Source organism: Nicotiana tabacum, chromosome 19 (assembly GCF_000715075.1).
Source record: "Nicotiana tabacum cultivar K326 chromosome 19, ASM71507v2, whole genome shotgun sequence".
Taxonomy (NCBI): Eukaryota; Viridiplantae; Streptophyta; class Magnoliopsida; order Solanales; family Solanaceae; genus Nicotiana; species Nicotiana tabacum.
The window spans coordinates 26,529,768-26,541,358 of NC_134098.1; the positions used below are offsets into that span (position 1 = coordinate 26,529,768).

At 35.9% G+C, this 11,591-nt stretch overlaps 1 protein-coding gene across 1 annotated transcript; it reads right to left on the reverse strand.

Annotated features, from left to right (window-relative positions):
• Window positions 1-3,910: 3,910 nt before the first annotated feature.
• On the reverse strand, window positions 3,911-5,817 carry LOC107803887 (cytochrome P450 94A2-like). Its single transcript, XM_016627681.2, has one exon. The coding sequence runs from the start codon at window positions 5,748-5,750 to the stop codon at window positions 4,215-4,217; it is 1,536 nt and encodes a 511-aa protein (XP_016483167.1). The 5' UTR covers window positions 5,751-5,817; the 3' UTR covers window positions 3,911-4,214.
• Between the last annotated feature and the right edge of the window lie 5,774 nt (window positions 5,818-11,591).

Genomic DNA, 11,591 nt, shown 5'->3' on the forward strand with positions numbered 1-11,591 from the left:
TGTTTCGGCGCGAGTTTTGGAAGTTAAAAATTCAAAGTTCATTTAAGTTTAAATTGTGGTACGATTCGTCGTTTCGATGTTGTTATATGTGATTTGAGGCCTCGAGTAAGTCCGTATTATGTTATAGGACTTGTTGGTATATTCGGACGGGGTCCCGAGTGGCTCAGGTAAGTTTCGGATAATATTTGGACTGAGTTGAATTTTTTGGGGTTGCTGGTTCTGAAGTTCCGCACCCGCGACTAGTATTGCGCAGATGTGATGGCCGCAGAAGCGAGACCATGAGCGCAGAAGCGAAGAGCACTACTAGGCAGGAGGCCGCAAATACAGAGTTTTCTTCGCATCTGTGAAGGCGCAGATACAGACATTTTATCGCATGAGTGGAAATGGACTGTTGACGAGGGGTCGCAAATGCGAAAATTTTTGCGCAGAAGCGATGGTTACTGAGTTTGGGCCTGTTCGGAGAAGCGAAGGTTGGGTCGTACACGCGGGCCCGCAGAAGCGTAAATTGGTTCGTAAATGCGAACAATGCTCGGCAGATTCTATATATTTCGAGGTTTTGGTTCTTTTACTATAATTTGAGATTTGGGGCTCGGATTGAGGCAATTTTTAAGCGATTTTCATCACATGAATTGGGGTAAGTGTTCTACATCGGTTTTGATTATATTTCGTGAATCTATATTCGTTTTTGGTAATTGAATTATGAAGTTTTAAGAGAAATTGGGGGGGTTTTATCTAAAGTTACATAGAGTGAATTTTTTAGTTTTGAACATCGATTCGGAGTCGGATTTAAGTGAAACTAGTATGGTTGGACTCGTAATTAAATGGGTTATCTGATTTTATGAGTTTCATCGGGTTCCGAAGTACGGGCCAGAGTTTGACATTTTGGTTGACTTTGGGCTTTTGATTAAAGATTTGACCTTTATCATTTGGAATTATTTCCTTAGGAATTATTTGATGTATTTGAATTACCTTTGGCTAGTTTCGGGTCGTTCGGAGGTCGATACGCGCGGGATGGCATGTTTTGAGTATCGTTTGGCTTGCCCGGTATTGAATTTGGCTTGTTCAAGATAAGTAACAATTCTAAATTTGGTGCTGAGGGTATGAATCCCGAATATACGTGTTATGTGTTTGGTGTTGAGGTGACGCACATGCTAGGTGACGGGCGTGTGGGCGTGCACCGTGTGAATTATGACTCGGTTATTTCTGTGGTACTGTATAGTTACTTAATCTTGTCTTTATCCATGAGATTTCTACGTGCTAGTGTAATTGAGTTGTGATCCATGTTTGTGCTACATGCTTATCTTGTTGGGACCCACTGAGGTCATTTCTATTGTTGAACTATTTGCTTAAATTGCAATTACATACTTATAGTCTATTTGGCCAAGCTTCTCACCATGCCAAAAGTACTTTTTTCTTCAATTTGAGGTGTTTGGCCAAGCCTTTTTTGAAAAAAAAATGCTTTTGGATAATAGCAGAAGCAGTTTTGAAGAAGCAGAAAAAGTAGCTTCTCTCCAGAAGCAGAAGCAGTTTTGACTTATTTTCCTACCAAAAATACCTTTTGCAAATATTATACATACCAAAATAACCTTACTTAATTTAAACTATTAAGTAATATAAAATAACTTTTGGAATGAACTTTCATATTTATTGGATGATTTTTGATATATTTAAATTATCTTGAATAATAAAGTGCTTTTTAATTTTATTTTTATATTTTACTTAAATAAAATAACAAACTTAATTATTATCTTTAATAATAAATATTTATAATTATTTATCTACTTATATAATATTAACTATTAAGCAAATTTTTTCATGTCCTTATTTGTAATTTGACACATAAAAATACTATTTGAAAAGCTTGGCTAAACACAAATTATTGTTCAAAAGTGTTTTTCAAATTGATTAGTCAAACACACAAACTGCTTTTCTCCAAAATTATTTTTTTGAAAAGCACTTTTGAAAAAAGCAATTCTCAAAATAAGCTGATTTTTTCAGCTTGGCCAAACAGGCTATTAGTCATACTCATTCATTGCATATCATATCTCAGTCTCCGTTATCATTTGTCTCACATCATATTATCATTGTTTGGACCGATTGGCATAAGATTTGTGAGGCCGAGAGATTGGAGAGATTAATGACTAAGTGAGGTCTGGGGCCTGATTGTGAGGATATTTGTGGGATCGGGCTGCACGCCGCAAACAGACTTTATTGATTTATGACATGATTGGCTTATTATAGCGTTTGGGCTGGATCTGCCCCTCTGGAGTCTGCACACCCACAGTGAGCGAGGTACCTACTGAGCGAGAGTGCCAAGAGCGAGTGTCGAGTGATTGGGAGGACTGAGTGATTGGAAGGGCCGAGTTACTGTGAGAACTGAGTGAATTGATACTCTGAGAGTATGCATATGGTTTTATCACTGTGTTGCGTTGCATTCGACATGCACACTTGACATACAGGCATAGAGATGCATTTTCCTCATGATGTACGGTATTACGTCATTCATGACTTCTCATACACATTGACATGTAGGCATAGAGATGTACTTTCCTCATGCCATCTGATAATGAAACAATTACCTGTTGAAAATTTTGGGAAAAATCACAATTTTACAAACTTACTCATATTTTGGTGATTTCGGTAAAAGATTTGGGTTTTACTGTTATACTTGAAAAATATGCCTAGTTTCCGGAACTGTGAACGAGCTGAACATTATATCTTTGAGTTATTACTTGTACCGCTTTAGTTATATTGTTATGAGTTGTTCCTGGGTGTTGGTGTTGGACTCTGACCTTATCCAAGCTAGTCACTACTTTCAACCTAAGGTTAAGTTTGTTACTTATTGAGTACATGGGGTCGGTTGTACTCATACTACACTTCTGCTCCACCTTGCGTGCAGATGTTGGATGTTGCTGTGTATGGCGGGAGTTGGATTTGAAGATGTACCTACGTTCCGGTCATAGCTGCCTCTTGATCTTAGTAGCTTTAGAATTTTAATTTGTTCATGTATATTTTAAACAGATGATGTATTTTATTTCATACCAGCTTTGTAAATTCTAAATCTTAGAAGCTCATGATTTGTACTACCAGTCCTTAAGAAATGTATAAAGGTTCAGCTATTTCATCATTCATTTGTCTTAATAAATCTCATTAAATTAGATAGTTGTTAATTGGCTTACTTAGCGGGTTGGATTAGGTGCAATCACGACTAGTTGGATTTTGGGTTATGACATTACTCCCTCCGTTCACTTTTATTTGTCAAGTATTCTAAAAATAAATTTTTATTTTTACTTGTCACTTTTCGCATATCAAGAGAATCATATTTTTGTTTTACCTGTTTTGCCCTTGGTATTAATTTCTCATTCCAAATTCATTAATACTATACACCAATTAATATGGGTATCATGATAAATTATGTATTTTAGTTATTATTTTTTAAGGAATGTGCGAAGTTAATAGTGGACAATTAAAAATGAATGGATCAAATAAATATTAAAGTGCTTCAGTAGATTTTACTCTTGTTTAAACAATTTCACTTGCTTGGACTCAAAGGTTGTAAAGCACTTAACAAGCTTTTATATTTAGCACCATTAAATTAGTGGGCTTCCTTTTTGCTTAAAGAAACAAAAAAGATCTCTAGCGGATTCGTTGAATTTCATAACAAATAATAATACTCCCTTCGTCCCGGTCAAGTTGATTAATATTTAAAGTTAAATTGAATCAGATCAATTTAATATTTAAATATCTAAAAATTATATTAAAATATTATAAATTATAATTTTTCTCATGTCAATATACTAAAAAATAAATTTAAAATTTTAAACTTATATAATCTAAATTTAAAGAAATAAAAAGTATCACATAAATTATAATGAAGAACAATACTGTAATAAATAATACTCACTTCTTATAAAGCAACTTTATACAAACATAAATAAATATCACAAAATCCAAACACTTAAATAACCATCAAAAGATGTGGTGCAGTGGATGATATTACTCAGATGTCTCAAGTTCAAATTCTGAGTATAAAAAAATTATTGATAGAAAGTGCTTCTTCCGAATGGGGTCCTACGCGGAGCGAATCTAAATATTGACGGGTTCCAATACGGATACCAGAAACCGAACGGAAAACCAAAAAATAAATGCTTTAAGTAAGCGGGAAGAAGCAATAAAAACCTTTACTTTCGTACTTTTTGGCCACAGCTGAAAGATCAAAGATTCGTACTGTTCCTCTCTTCAATTGTCACAGGGAAACCACCTTTCATTTTCGCAGTGAGGTAAGACACGAAGACCGGCTCAACACCTTTTTCTACAACCGGAACCACCTTGAACCGCCGTAAAACACCAGCCACCACCCTCTTCATTTGCAAAAATGCCATTTCTTTTCCTAAACAAATTCTTGGCCCCGCCTGAAAAACAGGATAAGTATACGTGTCCATGGCCACAAAAGTCCAATTATCTGACACGTCATCCTTATCTAACCACCTCTCTGGCCTAAACTCTGCCCAATCTTTTCCCCGTAATTTCTCCACTCTTCCCATTGCATAGGGATGATAACTTACCCTTGTACCCTTTTTAACAAAAGTACCATCTGGCAAAATATTATCCTCTGCTGCAGCTTTAGAATCTATAGGAACTGGTGGGTAAAATCTCATGCTTTCACAAAGTGAAGCATGTGTGTAAATCATGTCTTTCACTTCATCATACACTGGACATTCAGATTTTGCTTTGATCTCTTTCAAGATTTGACTTTCTACTTCTGGGTGTCCAGAAATTAACCAAAAGAACCATGTTAAAGCAGCAGATGTTGTGTCACGGCCAGCCAAAATGAAACTTATAACAATATCTGTAACAAAGTTCTCATCCGAATGGCCAGTGCTTAAAAATCTTGATAGTAAATCCACTGATTCGAGCGATGTTTTTTCTTTGAGTTCTCTTTGTTTTTCTTTCACGAGCTCTTTAGCAAATTGGCGAACTTCATCAACAGCTGCCCCGAATTTTTTCTCGGACCCAATATTCAATTTTCTCTTGATTTTCCATAAAAAGGGGAAAATAGCATTGACTCTTTCACTGCTTAGCCTAACAGCTTCTTCAAAAGCAACTGCGAATTTTGCTTGAGGAAGTGATGGTAATAAATAAGCAGGATCATACCCAAAAGCAATTTTACAAATATTATCAAAAGCAAACCTTTGTAAAATGTCTTGAAAATCAACAACTGTTTTTTTGGCAGCAGCAGTAGCAAGAATTGGAATTAGCCTTTCGTTGAGTTCTGTATCAACAACAGTTTCAACGAAATTGCGAAGAGATTTTGTATTAAACTCATGGCTTGCAACTTGTCTTTGATACTTCCAAATGTCACCGTCCACATTAAATATGCCATCACCAAGAAAATCAGCCATAGTTGTTTTAAGAACATTACCTTTTTGGTAAATGTGAAATTGGGTTTTGAGCATGTGTTGGACATTGGAGGGGTTAGCTGTGAATATTTGGCGAAAACCGAAAGGACGATTGAGAGTGAAAGTTAAGTTGGAAGTGTTTTGAATAACATCACAAGTCCATTGAATTCGACGGTCTTTGTTTGCTAAGATTGAGAAATAGGAACCAATGATTGGATATGATTTTGGGATCTTGCTGGTGGATTTACTGGATGGGAAAACATTGGTTAAAGTGGTTTTGATGAAGAAGAGGAAGAGGAAAGGAATGAGGCAAAAGAGTAAAGAGGTTGAAAGCTCCAAGTCTATCATCATTTACTACTTATATCTTTTTGCGGTTTAACTTTTTCTTTTGGATGATGAGTAGAAGCGTTAAGATGTCTATGAATACTTCCTAGAGCTATTTATAGACCTTTGGACTCTAACTTTTATTTTTTAAACATTACTAACAATATATCTTCCCACGTGTAAGCATTATAGGCAGTTTTCTTTCTTAATATTAAAGTAAGGCCAAATTCATATACTAAACATCTCAATTGATATTAGGGGTGTGAACGGGTTTTTTAATTACCAAATTAAACTAATTATGTCGGATTTTTAAATCTATAAACTAAACCACTAACAAAAATTAAATTTTTCAATCTCGATTTTTTTGGCGTTTTTTGAATTTTTTCCGGTAAAATCTTAATAGTATAAAATATACAACTTGTACTCCAAATATTTTTTTAGTCCTATTAAGATACAATTATATAAGGTGTTACTCAGAAAAATAATACAAAATAGCGTGAGATAAGCCATGACATTGTACTAAAATATTCAACAATAAATATAATAATATCGCATAAAATGAATATAGCTAATAAATAAGTCATAATGAAAATGAACATAATCTAAAAGTATTAAGTCATACTAAAATAAGTACGACTAATATGTATGGCTAATAAGTACTAAGTATTACTTACATGACTAAATAATTTTAAAAAAATACTATTTGCACTATTTAAACAATGCAAAACTTAAAAAATAAAAAAAAATAAAAAAAAGATTAAATACTATCATTCCTACTATTGAATTGAATTTATTTTGTTAGCACTAATATTGATTTGGTTTTACTTTGGGTTTTATTTGAGTTACTAAGATTTATGGGTATAACATATTGGACTATTCAAAAATTCTAAGTCCAAACTTGAAATAATACGTTAAAAGCGAGAACTATGAAAAAGTTTAAGAAATATTCATTAATTACATATCAAAAAATAATTTTTATGTAATTTTTTTTAAAAACTTGTATACATATAATGTCGGATTGGTTTGGTATCACAACCCAAAATCTCACTTGTCGTGATGGCGCATATCTCAATACTAGGCAAACCAAAAATCCCAATAAACCACCATTTTTTTTAAATTTGAAAACAAAATAATTAAATTTGAGTTACTAAGATTTATGGGTATAACATATTGGACTATTCAAAAATTCTAAGTCCAAACTTGAAATAATACGTTAAAAGCGAGAACTATGAAAAAGTTTAAGAAATATTCATTAATTACATATCAAAAAATATTTTTTATGTATCACAACCCAAAATCTCACTTGGTATCACAACCCAAAATCTCACTTGTCGTGATGGCGCCTATCTCAATACTAGGCAAGCCAAAAATCCCAATAAACCACCATTTCTTTTAAATTTGAAAACAAAATAATTAAATTCAGCGGAAGAAATCTCAAAAATTCAAATATATCACTCCCAAAATCCGGTGTCACCGAGTACATGAGCATCTAATGTGAATACAATGTTTGACTGATAAAAACTACTGCCTGAAAAGATAGAACAGTACAATAACTGAAGGAAAGAGAGACAAGGTCAGCGGACGCCAAACAACAACCTTGATAGTCTCCAACTGATAGTACTTTGAAATCTAACAATCTCCGTATCCGAAAGCACCTGGATCTGCACACGAGGTGCAGAGTATAGTATGAGTATAACTAACTCAATAAGTAACAAGACTAACCTCTGGGCTGAAAGAAATGGCGATCTTCGCAGGTACAATCCAGTAAAAATAATGGTACAACATGCTTTCAAGTTCAACAGATAAACTCAGTACAAGTGAAATAGATCAATACTGCATGATATAAGGAATATGACATCTTAGTAGCAAGACCTCCTATAGATACTGGTCACCAATTATTCGAAAACTCGGTGCCGTTTATGGCCAGTCCAGCCCCGGGGTGTTTCAACCCGTATATATATACACATCGACTGACAGTCAGTCATTCAGTACCGTATAAGGCCAATCCAGCCCTGGGGTAATTTATCCCCAAATGCAAATGATACAGACAAGATCCATGTCCATGTAAATTCATTACAATATAATAAGTAAGGCAAGTCCATGTCCTGGGAATAATCCATCCCAAACATATATATATAAGCAGTACGTAAGGCAAGCCCATGTCCGGGGAAATCCATTCCGAATATAAATAATCATATACGCTCACTGGGGTGTACAGACTCGAGAGGGGCTCCTTTAGCCCAAGCGCTATAAGTTAACCGCGCTCATTGGGTGTGTGTGCAGACTCTCGGAGGGGCTCCTTCAGCCCAAGCGTGATATAAAGCCAATATGGCCTACTGCAGGCGGGCAGTCCCGATCCGTATAATAATAAAACTAATAAGGCCTGCTGCAGGCGGGCCGCTCTAGTCTATAAAATAGTAAAGCCAATAAGGCCTGCTGCATACGTGCAAGCGGGCAATCCCGATCCATAAAATAGTAAATCCAATAAGGCCTGTTGCAGGCGGGCAGCCCCGATCCAGAACAATAATAATGTATAAAGCCATTTTGGCATGCTGCAGGCGGGCAACCCCAATCCATTTAATAATAACATATATAAAGCCAAATGGTTTACTGCGTTGCGCAGCTCAATCCCATAAATATCCTCACAATGGACAATTATTACTGAGTGTGAAATGTATATTTTAGAACAATTAATTCAACAGCATCACGACTCCATGGGTCCTAAAATATTGGTACATAGCCTAAACATGATCTTTATTACTAGCCTCAGCTTAATTCCTCTAACACGTTCCACATGTTCAGATAATAACATGATTCTTTAATTTTACTACTTCACAGGATTTATTCAAGACATACTTTATGTGGTGCACGTCTACATGTTCGTCACCTATCGTGTGTGTCACCTCCAAACAATTCATGTCATACCAAATTCGGGGATTCATACCCTCAGAACTAAGTTTAGAAGTGTTACTTACCTCAAACCGTGTAATTAAATACTCCGCTATTCCTTTGCCTTGTGAATTGGCCTCCAAACGCCTCGAATATAGCCACAATTAATTTGATTCAGTCAATAAAATTTATTGGAATTAATTCCATAAGAAAATACTAATTTTCCATAAAAATCCGAAATTTAGCTCAAAAATCATCCTTGGGGCCCATATCTCGGAACCCGACAAAAGTTACAAAATCCGAACGCCCATTCCGATACGAGTTCAACTATACCAATTTTATCAAATTCCGATAACAACTCGACCTCCAAATCTTAAATTTTCCTTTTTGGAAGATTTTGTAAAAATGTTGATTTTATTCCATTTAAATCCGAAATAAATGATGAATATAACCATAGAACCATGAAGTATAATCACTTTCAGATATAGAACACTTACCCCAATCCATATGGTGAAAATCGCTTCAATCCGAGCTTCATAGCTCCAAATGTGCTAAAATGGCCGAAACCTCAAAATATATCTTTTGTCCAGGCATTTACTCTTCGCGATCGCAAATCACAAAAATTTTCAGCCCCAAAATTGCTCTTCGCGATCGCGGAAAACTAATCGCGATCGCAAAGAACAAACTCCCCCAACTCTTCGAGACAGCCTCTAGTATAATGGTCATAACCTTTTGTACAAAACTCTAAATTGCAAATGGTTTAATTTTCTGAAATCTAGATACCAAGGGCTATAACTTTAATTTGTTTCTCATCTCCCAATTTCTTTTAGATTTCTAGATATAAGCTTCCAAAGTCAACCCTGTGCAACGGAGATTTCCAAACTCTTCCCAGACAGCCTATAGTTTATCCACCATAACCTTTGGTATACAACTCCAAATCATAAATAGTTAACCTTTCTAAATACTAGACATCAAGGGCTACAACTTTTATTTTTGTATCATGTCTAAATTCCTTATAGATTGCGAGATATAAGCTTCCAAAGTTGGGTCAGTGCAGTAGAGATTTGTTCTACGCGATCGCGAAAGAGCTTCCGCGATCGCGATTCACAAAGCCCCAAACTGTTGTTTGCTCTTCGCGAACGTGACCAAATGTTCGCGATCGTGATGCACACCCCTGTAGGCAGAAACCAATAATTAAAATGGCCTAGAGATGGTCCGAAATCACCCCGAAACTCACCCAAGCCCCTCGGGACCTCAACCAAATATACCAACAAGTCCTAAAACATCATACGAACTTAGTCGAAGCCTCGAATCATATCAAACAATGCTAAAACCACGAATCGCACCTCAATTCAAGCCTAATGAACTTTGAACTTTCAAATTCTATATCTTGTGCCGAAATATATCAAATCAATCCGGAATAACTTCAAATTTTACACACAAGTCATAAATCACATAACGAAGCTATGCCAATTTCCAAAATTGGATTCCGACCTCGATATCAAAAAGTTAACCCCCCGGTCAAACTTCCCAAAAATTCAACTTTTGGCATTTGAAGTCTAATTCCACTACGGACCTCCAAATAATTTTACGGATATGCTCCTAAGTCCAAAATTACCATACGGAGCTATTGGAATCATCAGAATTAAATTCCGAGGTCGTTTACATATAAGTCAATATCCGATCAACTTTTCCAACTTAAGTTTTCAATTATGAGACTAAGTGTCTCATTTAACTCCGAAATTCTTCCGGACCCGAACCAACTAACCCAATAAATCATAAATCAATTGTACGGCATAAATTGAGCAGTAAATTAGGGAACAAGGATATAATACTCAAAATGACCGGCCGAGTCGTTACATTCTCCCCCACTAAAACATAAGTTCGTCCTCGAACGTGCCAGGAGTTGTTTCCACGCCACCACATCACTATTCCATCTACCACGCACATACTCGGGGGTGATCCCATGCCACCCTATTCCGTGTAAATTGTATAGGCCTAACAACACAAGATAATTAAAAATCATTACTTCAACCTTAGCCCATAAACCTTAGAATTCAATTTCCAACATTCAGAATTTCTTTTCAAGACCTGTATCTCACATAAACACGATGTATGAGTCTAAACAAGTTGTATTAAGCCATAACCATAACCCCAGATATAATCACTTAACATACTACACAACTCGCATGCTTGCAACACCATTTTCGATCACATTAACTACTCCAAAGTAACCTGGTAACAGTATTAAACCCCATATCAAACAAAACCTCGTTCTAAAACTTTCGCACATTGCTGATAATGAAAGAAACACGTGAAATCTCATAACATCTTATCAGATCGACAAGACATGGACCTCTCCCGCCCCAACTAGAACCAAAATGCCTTTCCAAGCCGACTTTCAATATTATCCTCCCAATATACCGTAATCAAACCTGGTAGTACACATTCTAGGTCCAATGACCTTATAGTATTTAACACAACTATCCCATTGACATGCCAGACCAATACAACTCAATCCACAACTACGCAACCTTGTAGCCAAAATGGAAGATGTCTCAAAGTAGAGAACCGTATTGTAAGTTCAACAAGCACCACCACAATTGTAATGCTATAAGCTCATTATATATATATAGTAGAACCAAGACACACAAATTTAATAACAGTAACCACCTCTTCTAGAGCTCACATTAACATCACTCGCACGGACAACTCACATGCTATAGTATCAATATCTGGACCCACACGGACAACTCACGTGCCAATAATATAAATATCTGGACCCACACGGACAACTCACGTGCCAAAAATATCAGTACATGGATCCGCACGGACAATTCACGTGCCAGTAACATAATCCGCCTGGCATGGTCACATGCCTTTAATTCAAGCATATCATACATGAGCAATCAAATAAGTACACATGAACCATCGTAACTGATCACAACTCCAGCACTCGCATGGCTATCACATCCTTCA

What these genes read in the sequence shown, in the direction of transcription:
- LOC107803887 (XM_016627681.2), bottom strand. Translation starts at nt 5,750, where the DNA reads ATGATGATAGACTTGGAGCTTTCAACCTCTTTACTCTTTTGCCTCATT.